Below are 18,657 nucleotides of genomic sequence, written 5' to 3' on the forward strand. Positions count from 1 at the left end.
AGACAGTATCTATCTACAAACATAGGCCTACAGAAGATGTTAGAATGAAAACTCTGACGTAAGGAGGGTAACTGTAACCCATGAAAATAACACATGAAATAACACATGTACACAAACACACCACCACACGACCACCAGTAACAGCACCACCACCAACAACAACAACAACAAAACAGGAATTAACAATCACTGATTATTAATATCTCTCAAAATAGCAATGGCCTCAATTCACCAATAAAAAACACAGGTTAACAGAATGGATCCAAAACCAGGATCCAGCCTTCTGCTACATACAAGAAACATACCTCAACACCAAAGACCGACATTACCTCAGTATAAAGCGATGGAAAAAAGTTTTCCAAGCAAACAGACCCAAGAACCCAAGACACAAGCTGCTGTAACTATTCTACTATCAAATCAAATAGACTTCAAACCAAACTTAATCAAAGGAGATGAGGAAGGACAGTTCATACTCACCAAAGGAAAAACCCACCAAGATGACATCTCAGTTCTGAACATCTGTGCCCCAAACAGAAGGGCACCCACATTTATAAAGAAAACACTACTAAAGCCTAGATCCCACATTGAGCTTCACATATTAACTGTGGAAGATTTCCATATTCCACTCATACCAATGGACAGGTCATCCACAAAAACTAAATAGAGAAATACTGGAGCTAACAGGCATTATGAAGAAATGGACTTAACAGATTTCTACAGAACATTTTAGCCAAACACAAAGAAAAACACTTTTTTCCAGGTACCTCATGGAACATTCTCCAAAACTGACCACATGTTCAGTTACAAAGCAAGTCTCAACAGATAACAAGAAAATTGAAATAACCCCCTGCTATTAGACTAACATGAATTAAAGCTGGATTTCAACAATAACAGAAAGCCTACAAACTCATGGAAACTGAACAACTCCTTACGGAATGACTACTGTGTCAAGGAAGAAATTTTTTAAAAAAAGAAATTAAAGACTGCCTAGAATTCAACAAAAATGAATGCACAATATACCCAAATTTCTGGGACACAATGAAAGCAGTGCTAAGAAAAAAGTTATAGCACTAAGTGCTTTCATGAAGAATTTGGAGAGGTCTTAGCACACCTGGAAGCTCTACAAAGAGAGAGAGAGAGAGAGAGAGAGAGAGAGAGAGAGAGAGAGAGAGAAGAAGAAGAAGAAGAAGAAGAAGAAGAAGAAGAAGAAGAAGAGGAGAAGAGAAGAGAAGAGAAGAGAAGAGAAGAGAAGAGAAGAATAGAATAGAATAGAATAGAATAGAATAGAATAGAATAGAAGCAAATGTAGCCAGGAGGATTAGATGATAGGAAAGAATCAAACTGAGAAATGAAATCAATAAAATAAAAACAGAGAGAACAATACAAAGAATCAATGAAACAAAGAGTTGGTGTGGGAAGCCTTCTATATATTTGTTGCTTTTATTGGTTAATGAATAAAGCAGCTTTTAGCCAATGGCTTAGTAGAATAAAGCCAGGTGGGAAATTCAAACAGGGATGTAGAGAGAGAGAGAGTAGGTGGAGTCTGTGAGATAAAAAAAAAAAACAACAGATTAAACAGTTAAAAATCAGGTACAAATTTAAACAAAGCACACTCAACAGAAGAATCTCAAATGGCCGAGAAACACTTAAAGAAATGTTCAACATTGTTAGCTGTCAGGGAAATGCAAATAAAGCTACTGTGAGATTCTCTCTTACATAAGTGAGAACGGCTAAGATCAAAGACACAAGTGACAGCTGTGGACAGGATGTGGAACCAGGGGACACTCCCCCATTACTGGTAGGCGTGCAAACCATATATTCACTTTAGAAACCAATATGGTAGTTTCTCAGAAAATTAGGAATTGATTTCCCTCAAGAGCCAGAAATACCACTCTTGGGCACATACCCAAAGGATGCTCAATCATACCATAAGGACATTTGCTTAAGAATGTTCACATCAGCTTTATTTGTATTACTTAGAACCTCGAAACAACTAGATGGTCCTTAGTCAAAGAGTGGATAAAGAAAATGTAGTCTATTTGCACAATGGAGTATTATTCAGTTGTTAATAACAATGATATGAAATTTGAAGGCAAATGGATGGAACTAGAAAAGAATCATCTTAAAGGAGGTGACGCAGACCCAGAAAGACAAACATGGTATGTACTCACTAATAAGCAGGTATTAGCTGTAAAGTAAAGGATAACCATGCTTCAATCCACAGACTCAGCCTAGGAAACAAGAAGAGCTCATGGGGGATGCTTGGATCTCCCTGGGAAAGGGAAGAAGAGATTTTGTGGGTGGACTGTAGGGGTGGGGATGAGAACATGGGGGATCAGTTGGTGGGGATAGAAGGCAAAAGTAGTGAAAGAGATTGGGAAAAGGGGGGCATTTTGGGGTGAGGTTGAAACCTAGTCCAAGGGAAACTCCCAGGAATCTCCAAGGATCACCCCAGCTAAGACTCTTAGCAATAGGGAATATACAGTCTGAACTGGCCAGCTCCTCTGACCCAGCAAGACACCCAGTGGAGGGACTGGGACACCAACCCAGCCACATAACCTTCAACCTACAGCCTGTCCTAACTATGGGATGTGCTGGGCTTGGTGCCTAGCCCAACGGACATCAGAGAGGCTTCATGCAGCAACCGATGGAATCCATGAGTAGAGCTCAGGGAACCTTAGGGAAGAGGGGGAGGAAGGACTGTAGGAGCCAGTGGCATCAAGACTGTCACAAGAAAACCAAAGAATCTACTAACCTGGGTTTGCAGGGGCTCACAGACACTGGACTGACAACCCGGGAGCCTGCATAGGACTACAGAATCTACTAACCTGGGCTTGCAGGGGCTCACAGACACTGGACTGACAACCCGGGAGCCTGCATAGGACTACAGAATCTACTAACCTGGGCTTGCAGGGGCTCACAGACACTGGACTGACAACCCGGGAGCCTGCATAGGACTACAGAATCTACTAACCTGGGCTTGCAGGGGCTCACAGACACTGGACTGACAACCCGGGAGCCTGCATAGGACTACAGAATCTACTAACCTGGGCTTGCAGGGGCTCACAGACACTGGACTGACAACCCGGGAGCCTGCATAGGACTACAGAACCTACTAATCTAGGCTTTCAGGGGCTCACAGACGCTGGACTGACAACCCAGGAGCCTGCATGGGACTGACCTAGGCACATGACTCTGCACATCTGTATTACAGTTGTGTAGCTTGGTCTTCCTGTGGGACTCCTAAGAGTTGGAGCATAGGTCAAGTCTTGCCAGCTTTTGAGACTCTTTTCCTCATACTGGGTTGCCTTGTCCTGCCTTTATATGCAGGGAGGTGCTTGGCTTTATGGCAATTTGGTATGCTAAGTTTTGTTAATATCCATGGGGGGACCTGCCCTTTTCTGAATAGAAATGGAGGAGGAGTGGATGGGGAGCAGAGGGAAGGTAGGGGAGAGGAGCTGGGAGGGGAGGAGGGAAGGGAAACTGATAGGGATGTAAAAATATAAATGTATACAAGAAAGGAAGAAACGGAATAAAAATAAAAAATTTTTTAAAAAATGAATAAAAATCTATTTATATTTGTAAATTTATTTGTCAACATTTTCCTGATTGTATTTTTTATTGTTCTAATATTTCTATTGCAACTTCTCTCCAGATTTCCTTACATATACTGTCAAATTTAAAGAAGGAATAAAAGAAAACATAATGTGATTAAAAAGCGAAGGTGACAAACTCAATGGACTTGAGGTTGAGTTTCTATTATAGAGTCCACTGTTAGGTTTCAGAGCTAACACACATAAATGGCTTAGGTGCCTATTTAACATAGCAAAGTAGACTCTGGCAGCCAGGTTCTCCCTGCATCCCGGTCTCTCCCACTACCCAAAATCCTCTAGCCCAGGGCTCTGGGCTGCTCTTCCCTATATAATGCAACCGTGTTGGTTGTTCACTCTCTTTGTATCTTTGGGTCTCCTGGCTGCTGTACCTGGTCCCTCTCTCCCCTCTCTCTTCCCTTCCACCCCACTTGGCACAGCTCAGACTGGATATGTTCACTCTGGACTTTCCCAGATGTCCCTGCCTCTGACTATGTCTACTGTTATCTACAATAAACCATTTCCTCTAGCATACCTAGGAGTAGACATGTTTCTTATTTTCCTTTTTATTTCTTTTTGTCATTCATCTGCTTTACTTAGTTCAATCCTTAGGAAACAAGAAGTGCTAAAATAATCAAATTTGAAAGGCAGACATCTATGCACTAAGATAATCACTGAATTTCATAAATAATATTTCATAAAATTTCTCACAGGAATTAACATCTCAAATATATAAAAAAATATAAACTTTTTAAAAGTTTCATTTTTATAACAAAAAATGAAGAAAAGTTTAACAGAAACCTCTCCTAAAACTTGTCTGTTATTTTTTTTTAATATTTATTTATTTATTATGTATACAATATTCTGTCTGCGTGTATGCCTGCAGGCCAGAAGAGGGCATCAGATCTCATTACAGATGGTTGTGAGCCACCATGTGGTTGCTGGGAATTGAACTCAGGACCTTTGGAAGAGCAGGCAATGCTCTTAACCACTGAGCCATCTCTCCAGCCCCCTTGTCTGTTATTTTTATACTAGTTATTAATAAATGTTGTTTAAATTGGTCGGTTTCACAGAGATATTTCTATGCATGTATAGACACAGTTTGATCATATCTCCAACATCTCCTCCACCTTCTCTAACTTTGTGTATACTGGCCAAGCATCCCACCATCTGAGCAAGATGCCACAGTCCTTACTTCTCCAGTGCTGGGTTAGTGGTCAGGAACTGCCTTAGCGTATGCTATTGGGGAAGTCTATTTCCCTAAAGGTTAACTTTGGGAGGCACCGTAAGTAAGGCTGGCATCGTTCTTCTCCCATATGTCAGACACACTACTCCATGCCCTCTTGGCTCTGAGTTTCTGCTGAGAAGGCTGCTGCTATTCTGACAGGTTTGCCTTTAACTGTGAGTTGAAGCTTCTCCTTCAGCTCCTAATACTCTCTTTTTTTTTTTTGTGGCTGTTCTGTACTTTTGGCAGCTCAGCTATGTCACAAAGAGGTTATCCTATGGCCATGTCTACTTGGGGTCATAAATACTCTTCTCTGTGTCAAACTTTTTACTATTTCACTAAAAGGGTTTTCTATAATTTTAGCCTCTTTTCTATGTCTAGTCAGCATATACATGTTTAGTCTATACACACATCGACTTACTGACCTACCTACCTTTAGCCTTTTAATGGGGTCCCAGAGATCTCACACACACACTCACACATACACACACCTAATACATACATATACATATACACATAAATACACAGACACATATACCCATATATACATATACACATACACACACCTAATACATACATATACATATACACATAAATACACAGATACATATACCCATATATACATATACACATACATACACACACACCTAATGCATACATATACATATACACATAAATACACACATACATATACCCATATATACATATGCACATAATACCTAATACATACCACCTAATACCACCTAATACATACATATACATATACACACAAATACACACATACATATACCCATATATACATATGCACATACACACACCTAATACATACATATACATATACACATGAACACACAGACACATATACCCATATATACATATGCACACACACACACACACGTGTGCATCTTTAAACCCGGATATCTTCTCTTTTGCTTGATCCACACTAGGGGGCGGGGCTTCCATCTTCATTTTAAACACTCTTATCAAGCTTTTCATTCCCCAGAAATTTGTTTGGCTCTTTTTCAGAACAGCTATTCATTTTTAAAATAAGGGTCTTACTATGTAGCCTATGCTAGCCTGGAATTTACTAAGTAACCCAGGGTGGTCTCAAACCCACAGTGATGCTCCTGTCTCAGTTTCCTGAGTGCTTGGATTAAATTCATGTGAAACTATAACTGTTTATTAAGTATTCTTAAAAAGCATTCTTTTTAAATTCTTCAGCATATTTTTCATTTTGTTATCTTTAGAATCAATTACAAGAGAATTATGAACTTTTAAAGGAATCATCCCTTTTGCACTAATCTCTCCTATTTGTATGCTGAATTTTATTCATAAACACCTATTGAGATGGATATTTTTCCACTTTTATTATACTTTTGGTATATAATGTCTTCCAAAGGCTCATTCATTAAAGGCATGGTCCCCAATATAGCCCTGCTCAGAGAATTTTGGATTATGAGGACACAAAATTCACTGAGATAATCCACTTAGTTTAATAGACAACTGGAAACCACTGGGAGCTGAAGAAAGTAGGGTCTAGTTAAGAAAAGAGGGCAAATACATGCTTCTGGGAGTTACATGCTTTATTATCACCATAAGGTGAGCAGCTTTGTCTGCTACAGGCTCATGACATAGCCATGCTCTGCCTGACTGACCACCATGGAAGCAATGGACTAAGCCAAATATAGACCCAAAACTCTGAACTTGGAAACCAAATAAAACATTTTTTTTCCTTTAAATTATTTCTCAAGTAAGGCATTTTGTCACAGCGATGAATTAACACAGTTGTTATGAGGAGGTCTGCATAGTGAGCTTGATTTAATTGTGTACTTTAATGGTAGATTTAATGGAGGATTATTTTAATGATGTTCAGCTTCCCTGCAGCTCCTTTGCTTGGTAATGGGGTTTGTATACAATGTATGCTAATTTAGAGTCTGTAGGCCTCAGAAGGGTGGGTTTTCTGTGGTGTAATATGGACAGTAGAATATCTGATATATGGACCAAAAGCTTTGTGCCTACTTTTTCAGATTTGTTAAGCAAGGGACAGTCGGACACAGGATACGGAGAAAACCCATGTAGAGGGCTTTCAGGTACAGTGTCTACAACAATTTCTCTCTGCTGCTGCTATGGGATGGATGTCTAGGAACGGATCTTAAGTGCAGCCATGTCTACCTGCAGCTAAGTCATCAGCTGGGGGCCTATATCCTCTGTTCTACCAAGGTTTAATCAACAGTGGGTCATGGGTACATTAATGGGTGAGCTGGGAAACCTAGTTTAGCAATAGAGAGTCAAGCAAATGTGATCAAAATGTTAAGCTTGCTCCTCAGAACCACACAGATACAGAAAAACAAACAACGACAACAAAAGAATAAATAGAAACAAATCAGCTACGAAAGGCCAGAGGGATGGGTCAGCAGGTGAACGTGCTTGCTGCTCAAGCCTGGTCACTTAGGTCCAATCCCTGAAATCCATGCAAGAAGGAGAAATCTTGCTCCCCAAAGTTGTCCTCTGACCTCCACACGCACGCTGCGGCACTTACATACATGTGGATGCATATACATATATACACACACTAACAATCAAAAAATTAAAATTTTTAAAAGAAAAATGAAATTTTCCTCTCCACTAAAGCAATCCCAGCTGCAGGGATAGGTGCAGATGTGCACTCTCTGTGATCAGTTTCTTCCCGGGTTTCTTAGTTATGTGCCCCTCCAGGAGAGCAAATCCGGAACCTTTTCACTCCGTTCCTCGTTCCACTCTGTTCCTGGTAGGTGGCGCCAGCATCTGAAAAACCTTTAGTGCCTTTGCTCTAGGGCAGTGGGTCACACCTGTGGGTCACACCCCTTTGGGGGCCAAATGGCCCTTTCACAGGAGTCAACAAAGAGCACCAGAATCGTTCACATGATGACAGTTATGAAGTAGTAACGAAAATAATTTTATGGTTGGGATCACCACAACATAAGGAACTGTATTGAAGCGTCTCAGCATTGGGAAGGGTGAGAACCACTGCGCTAGAGTAAGATCCAGAGCTAGCTAGCACACAGCCCCCACCCCCTCTGGAGGTTTATTCTGGAAATACTTGCTTCTGCATATTTCATGGGGCGAAGGGGGTGTAGAGGGTGCTGTGAGCATCATGATCCCTGGCACTATCTGTGATGGCCACTCAGAGGGTTGTGAGAGGACATGAGGTTATAAGTCAACACAGGCTGCAGCAGCACGGGCCTTGCCGGCCACTGCTAATGCCCAGGGCTCTAGTGTTTCTGCTTATCTCATGAGCAGAATCAGCTGGCAGTCTTAAAGTGGAACTGTACTCAGAAAGGTTTCACTTTGAACAGGATTCTCATTCAGTTCATTTCACAGAGTCTCCCAGGCTCCAACTCAGACAGCATAATCATGTTTCTTGCCAGTTCCTGGAAGGCACTTTGATTCCTGGCATGCAAGCTCAGGCATGACTTTTTAAAAATAGCTTCCCAAACATACGCTGGAAAGTGCAGAGAACTTCTCTAGTGCCAAGTCATCCTGCTCAGTCTGGGTCACTGCGTTCCCACTGCACCTCTGCACAGTGCAGCTGTGCTCACTGGGTCTCTTTATCGTTCACCTCCAAGTCCTTCCACAATCAGTGCTGATAAGCTGACTCGCTATGAAGGTGCATGGGTTTCTCCAAGTGGCATGCATGGTGCTGAGCTTCACTGTTTTCTTACAGTCACGTCTTCAAGCAGCTTCTCCCAGAGGGCTGTTTTGGCATGCTGGGTATCGAGTCAGGTGATTGGTGCATGCAGGGTAAATGCTCTACCAATAAGCTGCCCCTACTCAGCCCTTGGTTTTTATTTAAGATGGGTTCTTGCTGCTATGTAGCCTGGGCTAGTCCCCAAATCTCATCCTTCTGTCTTCTCCTAAATGCTGACAGATTACGGGCTTGTACTATCATGTCCAGCCCCCTCAGTTGTTTTGTGTCTTGTAGGGGCTTTCTGCTGGGTACCCCTAACCTGCCGCCTTGTATCTCTATGGTTTTAAGCAAGATTTAAATTCAGAAATAGAGGGGATATAGCAATGAGTACAGGATTTTCTTTAGTTAAAAGATCTTTGAATAGTGAGAATCCAAAGGTAAAATACAGAGCCAAATGAAGTGACTTTTGAGAACAGATAAATACCTTCTGCTCCAGGGTAAGTTGGTATTTTTGTCTAACTCTCTTACACTTGTTGAACCAGCTGTTCTCATCCATGATGAGGGGTGGGCCCACATTCTCTGGAGTGCTGCTTTCACTGTCGCTGCTTCCGAAAGTCCTGAGTTCCTCCTCATCACTGCTAATACTATCAGAACTAGGGAGATCAAAGGCAAAAAGAAGAAAGTGAAATGGCATATTGCAATTTGATTCTTAAAATTAACACTTCTGTTTTGTAAGCACTGGTGGACAACTCTTAAATACTCAGTAGTAAAGACAGAATTATAATAATTCTACTATAAAGACTTACATGTCTTAGAAATGGCAAGTTAGCAGAGCTTGTTGACTCCTTGGTCACAAAGTCAAGTCTACTTAGCTACACTTAAAGCGAGATTTATAAATCTGAAGCATTATCATAAAACACACCAGAATACCTAAAGAAGAAAAAGCTCCTCAGAGAACGTGAGAAACTCCAGAGAAGCTGGGCATGCCCGAGGCCACCACTGCTCATCCATTCTCTACACCAGCTAATGGCTGTGGATACAGGTCACCAAGGGCAGCTCAGCTCTGTCAGAGGGAAATCAAGTTCAGAAGAACCAGTCACTCCTCAGTATCTGTAGCAGGACAAGCACAGAAACAGAGAGCACGCCCATTGTAATCCCTATTTAAAATTCTGCATGGTACCTGTGTGGCAGAAGTGAACACAGTAAGGCGAGAAAATGAGGGATGAGAAAGGAAGTGGAAAGGAAAATTCTAAATATCTGAGTCAGGGTTTCGAACTGGGCAAAAGCAAAGCTAAAAATTAAACACAAAAAGTAATGTCATCTCCCAGTTTAAGAGAATTTTAAAGTCAGGTGATGGTGACACACACCTTTAATCCTAGCACTCGGGAGGCAGAGGAAGGCAGATTTCTGTGAGTTCAAGGCCAGTCTGGTCTACAGAGCAAGTTCCAGAACAGCCAGGTTTACACAAAGAAACCCTGTCTCGAAAAATAAAACAAAAGAAAGAAAAAAATAGAGAGTTTTACAATATTAAATAGTTCTTTGAAGATCATGATATAAAAATTTTGAAAATGTTAATGAACTACTTTGCCAAAATAGACTCAGGAAAAAATGGAAAACTTGGGGAGGGGGGCTGGAGAGATGGTTCAGTGGTTAAGAAGACCACTTAAGGAGATGGTTACTCCTCCAGAAGACCTGGGTTCAGTTCCCAACATCCACATGGCAGCTCACAACTGTCTGTTACAGTTCCAGAGGATTCAACACCCTCACACAAACATATATGTAGACAAAACAGCAATGCACATAAAATACATAAAAAAGAAGAAGAAATAGACAACTTGAACATTCATACGACTAGGAGTGATAGTAAATCAGTAATTTAAAAAATCCCCCAGAGAAATAGTCTTTCCTAGAGAAATGCATACTGGCTGCTTATCCAAAAACAAATGGTCAGCCTTGAAAACACACATACAAGTAACATTACACAGGCTGACCATGTTTTATTCAGGATTAGCTATGTATGTACATATTACATATATGCCCATATTACATATGTACACATAAGAACAAGCAATGAAAGAAGAAACCACAAATTTGAAAGAGAGCAAGGAAAGGTATATGGGAGGGCTTGGGAGAGGACAAGGAATGGAGGAATGACATAATTATAATCTCAAAAATAAAAGAAATAAAAACAATTTCTACAAACATGTTTTTATCAAATGTTCACGATGTTGATTTTTTTGTAATTCAATAAAAGTTTAGATAACAAAGAAAAATTTTTATGATATCTCCAATATAACTTTATTTCACATGGCAATATTATATAAAAAAAGTCAATTTCATTCACAAATACATAAAATAAAATACATGTATATAAAAAACTGATCAAAGCACATAAAATGAAATATACTAAATAGTTTAAAAGATAATACACAGGCTGGAGGTGTAACTCAGTGGATGGACACTTGTTTAACATTCATGAAGACCCAGGTTCAACCACCACTATCAGAAACAAGAGCAAAGGGCAGGATACTTTACCTGTGGAGGAGTCTTGTTGACCTGAAAACACTGTGTGTGTGTGTGTGTGTGTGTGTGTGTGTGTGTGTAAGTATGTGTGGTGTGGATGTGTGTGTGTAAGTATGTGTGGTGTGGATGTGTGTAAGTATGTGTGGTGTGGATGTGTGTGTAAGTATGTGTGGTGTGGATGTGTGTGTCTAAGTATGTGTCGTGTGGATGTGTGTGGTGTGGATGTGTGTGTGTAAGTATGTGTGGTGTGGATGTGTGTGTAAGTATGTGTGGTGTGGATGTGTGTGTGTAAGTATGTGTGGTGTGGATGTGTGTGTCTAAGTATGTGTCGTGTGGATGTGTGTGGTGTGGATGTGTGTGTGTAAGTATGTGTGGTGTGGATGTGTGTGTAAGTATGTGTGGTGTGGATGTGTGTGTAAGTATGTGTCGTGTGGATGTGTGTGTGGTATGTGTCGTGTGGATGCGTGTGTGGTGTGGATGCGTGTGTGTAAGTATGTGTCGTGTGGATGTGTGTGAAGTATGTGCATGCGTAGACATGTGGAGGTCAGAGAAACAACCTCTTTTAAGCAACACGTTAAGAATATGCTTTAGATTCGTTTTCTAGGTACAGCATACGGTTGCTTTTGTTTCCAGTGGTTTGTTTCCTAAGGGGTAGTTTCAGATCATTCACACTGACCTTCGATGTGCTTCTGACTGAGGGCTGTTTTTTTGTTTGTTACAGGGATTTTTGGTCTTTCCTTCGTTCGTTCCTTCCTTCCTTCCTTCCTTTCTTCCTTTCTCACTTCCCTCTTTCCTACTTCAAATAAGAGTCCCTCTTTCTTTTCCTTCCTCTACCATCTTCTCCTGTTTCTGCCCCTCTCTTTCCTGACAGGGTCTTCAGGTAGAGTTCAGCCTGGCCCTGCCTCCTCAGTACAGGGATTATATCTGTGTGTCACCAGGTTCAGCACGAACAGAACGTCACTGTTTAGCTCAGGCGATCCTGGTGCCACTGTGTCTACTCGGTTTTGAGAACTTGATTTGCTCGCTATGTGCTCAACCGGTTGCAGCATTTTCCTCCATATGTCCTTTTTCTATGGACCTGGAGATTACGTCACTAACCTCAGCTAACGAGCGTCCCCTCGGAAGCAAACATCTTAGAGGAGTGTTGAGAATATAATCCATGGCTTGATAAACTGAGTTTGAGCTCTGCAACCATGTAGGGTGGAAGGAAAGAATCACCCCACAAAGCTGTCCTGTATCCTTCGCACATGCGCTGGGCCATGCATATACTCCCCCATACATCATGTACACAACACTAATCAATTAAAAATGTTAAATTATTTAAAAGTCCAGCAGAGGTCAATCTTGCTAGCTGAAAAAAGTCTGAAAACATATATATCAGATTAACATAAGAAAAGACCAGGGTTAAATTCATGGAAAGCAGCTACCATTGTGTTGAAAGCCGTGAGTGGCTGGACGGAGAAACAGCACAGTTGATAACGTGCTTGGTGCACAAGCCTGAGGATCAGGGTCTGGGCACCCAAAACCATGGAAAATAACTGGGCACTGTAGCACAGGAGGAATAGGAAGTAGAGAAAGGAAGATCCCTGAGATTTGCTGGCCAGATAGCCTAGCCTGACAAAGTTCCAGGGAGAGATCCTGAATCAAAAAACTAAAAGGTTGACCTCTGGCTTCCACACACCGGCAAGTATAGGTGCACCTGTCGCACAGGTGCAAACATGCACATCACCTCCCTACAAAGTGTACATGACAGCAGTAAATAATATGATAATTCTAAATTTGTTTACAGGGTAACATAGCATTGATAGTCAAAAAGGAAAATCTATGAAACATACTGAAAACAATGTATTTACTGGAACATAGTTAGCTGGAAACTGTCATTTATCTATAGACACCAGGAAAAAAATCGAGGATTACACAATCCATGTAACACAACAGACCGTGATGAAAAGAACAGTTTTCATTGAAAAGATCTCAAAGATTATTCAGAAAAACTGAACACTGAAGACTTCAAAACAACCTTATATTAGAGATTCCTACACATCAAAAACTACCATCAGATAGAGGGGAAAAAAACGAGAACTAGCTTTGGAAAATATAATACATATAAACAAAGGATTCTTGTCCAGTCACATAAATGACTCCCATAAATCAGTAAGGAAAAGAAAAACAACAAAGTATGTGTGAGGGGGTATTTGAGTATACAATTCACAAGAAACAGAAATTCCAGAGCCAATGAGTACATGGATGTGTGCTCAATCTCATTGGTAACTAGGAACATTCACTCGAAACCACAGGCTTGGATTCATCATACCCACACCTGATGGTGAGGAGTGTCAGCATGGGGAGTCTAAGTCATTACAAAACTTCCAAAAAATATTCCACATCATGCAGTAGAGTTGAAGGTAAATACTTTTGGTTCTGGCAATTTTATTAACAAATGTGTATGCAAAGCATATGAGGAAATACACATAAAATCCATAGGTGCATTAAACACCTTGTTCTACACTGAGACACTGCTCTTTTGAAACCGAAATAGATACAGAATATTTTGTTGTATCATATAACAAAATATCATTATGCTGTGGAGATGAGTGGCATCTATATACAGTAACACTAAGGAACTTTAAGGAGTCTTACAATGTTATATAAAAACACCTGAACACACAAGTGTAACTACAGTATTTATGAGTTAAGTCAATTTTTAGAGGACATGAAATGATTATTGACAATGTCAGAGGGAAGACTCTTCAGTGGCTAACGGGTTGTGATCAAAGGCTACAAACAACAGACTTTCCTAATACTGACATTTTCTCTGCCTGTGCAAATGAGGATTCAGTGTATGCTTGATCATTGTTATCTCACATGCTCCTGTCTCATATACCTTCTCTGTGAGCTGTTGCTGCTTTGTTTTTTTATTTTGTCTCTTGGGACACAGTCTAGCCCTGTCTATCTTGTAACTCACTGTAGACTAGGCTGGCCTACAAATCCCAGAGATCCATGTTTTTCTACCTCCCAGTACAGGCCTAAAGGTAGGCATCACCACATTCTGCCTACTTTATTTCTAGGGGCCCTGGCACCCGCACATAGACATATGTGTAGGCAATACACAAATGCACATAAAGTAAAAATAAATTATTTTTTAAAAGAGTTTTACTTCATGCAATAGGTTAAACAAATCTAAAAAGAGCCAGATGGTGGTGGCACCTGCTTTTAATCTCAGCACTGGGGAGGCAGAGGCTGGCAGATCGCTCACATTCAAGGCCAGCCTGGTCTACAAAACAAGTTCCAGGACAGTCAGAGCTACACAGTGAAGCACTGTCTGGAAAAAAATAACAAACAAATGTAAACAGGTCATCCACTTACAGTTTCTGGCAAACCTCTGTGAGGGCTGTGTGGGTTGGAAGGAGAACCAGGAGCGAGGACTTTCGTAACTAGGGTGACTCTGAGAAACTATGCAAGTCTTCACAGCTGTCCTCTACTTTATACATCCAAGAACAACATCAAATAAAAGAAAGAAAAAGTATTGCTTAAAACTATGCAAGGCCATTCACTGTCAGAAATGTTGAATGTGAAATAAAAGGAGTACATCTTCAGGCCCACAAGACAGAGAACACAGAGGAAAACTGGGGTTGGTGGTACAGTTCTGTGATCGAGTTTGTCCCTCGTATGTATGAGGCCCTGGTCTCAAGCCTCAGCACCAAACACAAACCCAGAGATTAACTTTAAAGTTATCATGGATTCAAATTTCTATTGATAAAGTGTTGTAAGATGATGCTAGAGAGATATACATTTACTTAAAAAGGCACATGTAAAAGGAGCTGTGGGCCGCTTCCCACTGCCCAGCTCCTGGCCACCAGCTAGCTTTTGCCCCGAAATAATTACATGGAAACTGTATTCTTTTAAACACTGCCTGGCCCATTAGTTCCAGCCTCTTATTGGCTTATTCTCACATCTTGCTTTAACCCATTTCTAGTAATCTGTGTAGCACCACGAGGTGATGGCTTACCGGAAAGGATCTTAACCTGCGTCCATCTTGGAAAGGAGAGCTATAGCGTCTGCCTCACTGCCTTCTTCCTTCCAGCATTCTGTTCTGTCTACTCAGCCTATCTAAGTTCTGACCTATTAGGCCAAGCAGTTTTCTTCATTAATTAACCAATGAAAGCAACAGATAGATAGAGACCCACCTACATCAGGCACTAACACGATTTTGGCATGTGAGAAATTTATCTGTACATTTAAGTTATGTATGTAAATAAACCTCAAACTGCTAAGCTGGCTTCAGTGTCATTGAAAGGCTGTCTAACCTAGAGAGTGACTTGTAAGAGGTTATGGCTTTAATGCATGCATTTATTTTGTGATCTGACTGAAGCAATACCATAGAATACTTATGAAAATATCACTTTTTGTTACTGACACTTTATCTTTGGTTCAGAAATATTGAATAAGTAATATGGAAGTGCCATCAGTTTTACATAATATCCAATTACATCTGTAAATACTCATTTATGTTCTGCCTCCTTTTACTTATGTGGAATAAACTTTTTATCAATAAAAGAGATTAAAATAATTATCCTCCATTGTTCTCTAGGGGAAAACATTCCCTAAAGACCTGAAAGTGAGATCCAGGTGAGAAACTCAGGATGCGAAAAAGATGTTCTAAGATCATGCTAATGATCACGGAGGGGGAAATATGAGCTCCAAATCTTCACTTACACCAACAGAGCTGCGGTGTCAATCTAGGTGAGTGACTGGATCCCACATCAGACGCCCCTCCTAGACACACTGTCTTACAGCGAAGGCTCCAGTCTCCTGCCCCACTTCTGCCCTCCTCAAATCCTGTGCTTATGAGGTAGTTATTTTATTATTTTCTTTCAAAAAATTTATTGTTTTTGTTTTGTTAGATTCTGAAAATGGATCTCACTTTCTAGCCCAGGTTAGCCTCAAATTCCAGATGCTACTACCTTTACCCTTCAGTTCAGAGACCGTAAGTATGAGCTACCCCTCCCAGATGAAAAACGTGCTTTCTGTAGTATGTGCGCCAGATCTGCCCCCAGGAAACATTCCTTTCTCTTTCCTTCTCTTTCCACCTCCCTGCATAGCTTTTCACCACTTGATTTCAAACTACACCTTAACCAAACACATCAATTTAGCTTCTTTCATCTATTTTATGCCATAACATTTACTGCAATCAATACCCTAAATATTCTGCTGCAGAAAGGAGAGTGGGAACAGATTTTGGTCTGTGCTGTTTACAGGTTTTTCCTCAACAGCTAGAACAAGGCTTAGAACTTAGTAAGCTTTCAACTGATAGTGTTTTTTCTCCTACCAACCAATGGCCACTTTCCTATACCCCTTGTTTCTGAATATTTATATGTGTAGTTGATAGCATTATTTCAGTAGAATCACAAGATAAATATATGTGTTAAATTTAAAATCTTTTATGTCCCTCTCTAAAAAATCACTTTTAATTAAATACAATTAATTAAAAAAACTTAAACTCCAAGCACAAGACTTATTAATGAGCAGTTTTCCTTGCATCATATGCAGCAGTGTAAGTTTACCTTAGACATAAAACCAGGGCCAGTGAGATGGTTCAGCAGGTCCACCAAGCCTGTAAGCTGATTTCCCCTGCAGGACTCTCACAGAGGAAGGAGAGGACCAAGAAAACATCCTCTGAATTCCATGTACGTGCTGTGACCTAAGCAACTGTACTTTCTTCTCTTTCTCTTGCCACTCCCAGAGTCAGACAAGATAAAATAAATTTAATTAAAAAATTTTAAATACTAACATTAAAAATAGAAACGAGACATGTAGATCCCCTTCCAACATAGTAGTTCTATTAATAACCAGGAAGATAATTATGTAAGGACATTAAAATTCAAATGCTTAATTTTCTAGGTATTCAGGAAATGATTATACATAAAAATAGAAAGGAAGGATAACAATAAAGTTCTTTCTAGGGATAAAAAAGAGAAATATTTAATCCATGCTGTTTTCCATTTATTCAAGCATTACATACACATCATAACATTTTATCAATTCTCTTTAAAACTGCACCAAGAATCATTAGTGAATTCTTTAAATAAACATTAATCCTACAAAGGAAGAAAGCAAGACCAAGTAGTTCATTCAAGGTCACCCTAATAAGAAATGGTATTACATAACAGGCTCTTGACAATATATTATTTTCTTTCAATGTTTTAATGGCCAAAGCTTCAAACGTTTAAATAAGTTGAATGAGTGAGAAATTAAAAAAAAAAAAAGGACATGGAAGGGACTGGAGGGAGGAAAGGGAAAAATGATGTAATTATACTATAAAATGAAAGAAATAAGTAAATAAAAAATTTAAATAGGGTATAAGTTGATAGAAACTTTGGGAGAATTTGTGAGCTTTGATGAAGTATACTTAATTTATCAGTATATTTAATTTACAATTCTTTAAAGTATATTTTAGTCTAAAAGACACAAAAATTCTTCAAATGTTTTAATAGAAAATCAGATTTAAGAATTTTCAAAATAAGGCTCTGAAGAGATGGCTCAGTGATTAAGAGCTCTCGCTGCTCTCCTGGAAACCTTGGTTTCCAGCACCTACACAGCGGAAACCATCTTAAACTCAAGTTCCAGGGTCTCTGATGCCCTCTTCTGCCCAATGCAGGCAGCGTGCACATGGTGAACATAGATGTTGGTAAAACATGCCCCCTCAAAATAAATAAGAAAAACAATCTCAATATAAGTAAAAAATATTAGGAATTTATACTGAAGAATGAATGGAATTTTAATACAAAAGATTTTCATTTAATAACAATATTTTGTTATTTTTTTAACTTTTTTACTTATTCTTTGTGTCTTTCATATCATGCATCCCAATCCCACCATTTCCCATACTTTCCCATCCAACCTCTGCCCCTGTAACCTCTCCCCACAAAATAAAATTTAAGAGAAAAAAGGGGGCAAAAAGGAAAAAAAGAAAAGGGAAAATCTCGTCATGGAAGCTGCAGTCTGACACAGTGAGTCCCGCAGTAAACCTTTATCCATACATTTTTACAAGCAGGAAACATTGCAAAGAATCGATGGTTTGCCTTGAGCCCTTGGTCTGTTACCCCATTGACACTGGGCCCTCACGACTTCTGGACATTCCGTTGCTGCCCTGTGTCATGGAGATCCTGTAACCCTAGGTTTACAAGACCGCATCCCCCATCCCAGCCTGTGCTTCAGCAGATCACACAGGGGTGGATGTTGGGGTGGGCCGACACACAACCCTGGTCTGGGCCTGGGTAGTTTCTGGGTTGGCCAACCCACGAGCTCTCCCCATCTTCACCACCAGGATGAGCTCTCCAGCCTTCCCTGGCGAGTTCACCCTTTACAGTGCCAAGCAAGGGGTGGGGCGGGGTTCTGCTGCTTTCACATCCTCAGGGTAGGTTCTCCCACAGGGAGGCTTTGGAGCTCTCTTCCCAAGCAAAGCAGGAAGCAGCTGATAAGGGGCCAGTTCTCCCACTAGAGGCAGAGGGCGGGGCTGCAGAGGATGGGGGGGGGCAGGTAATTGCTCTCCAGCTCTTGCGACCTCAGGGCCAGTTCTCCCACCTGAGGCAGAGGGCAGGATGCGGGCGGGTAATTGCTCTCCTGCTCCTGCTGCCAAGTGACAGAGAGTT

General features: G+C 40.5%; 1 protein-coding gene across 2 annotated transcripts in view; it reads right to left on the reverse strand.

Moving 5' to 3' along the window:
• The window catches only part of LOC121459019 (RUN domain-containing protein 3B), a 153,656-nt gene that overhangs the window by 42,179 nt on the left and 92,820 nt on the right, over positions 1–18,657 (reverse strand). For both annotated transcript variants that reach the window (XM_041668506.1, XM_041668505.1), the window contains exon 7: positions 8,967–9,135. In XM_041668506.1, coding sequence (XP_041524440.1) covers positions 8,967–9,135 — 169 coding nt within the window. The remainder of the gene's footprint in view (positions 1–8,966; positions 9,136–18,657) is intronic.

The sequence above is a fragment of the Microtus oregoni genome, unplaced genomic scaffold, assembly GCF_018167655.1.
Source record: "Microtus oregoni isolate MIOR12 unplaced genomic scaffold, Mior012 000018F_ref0000195, whole genome shotgun sequence".
NCBI lineage: Eukaryota > Metazoa > Chordata > Mammalia > Rodentia > Cricetidae > Microtus > Microtus oregoni.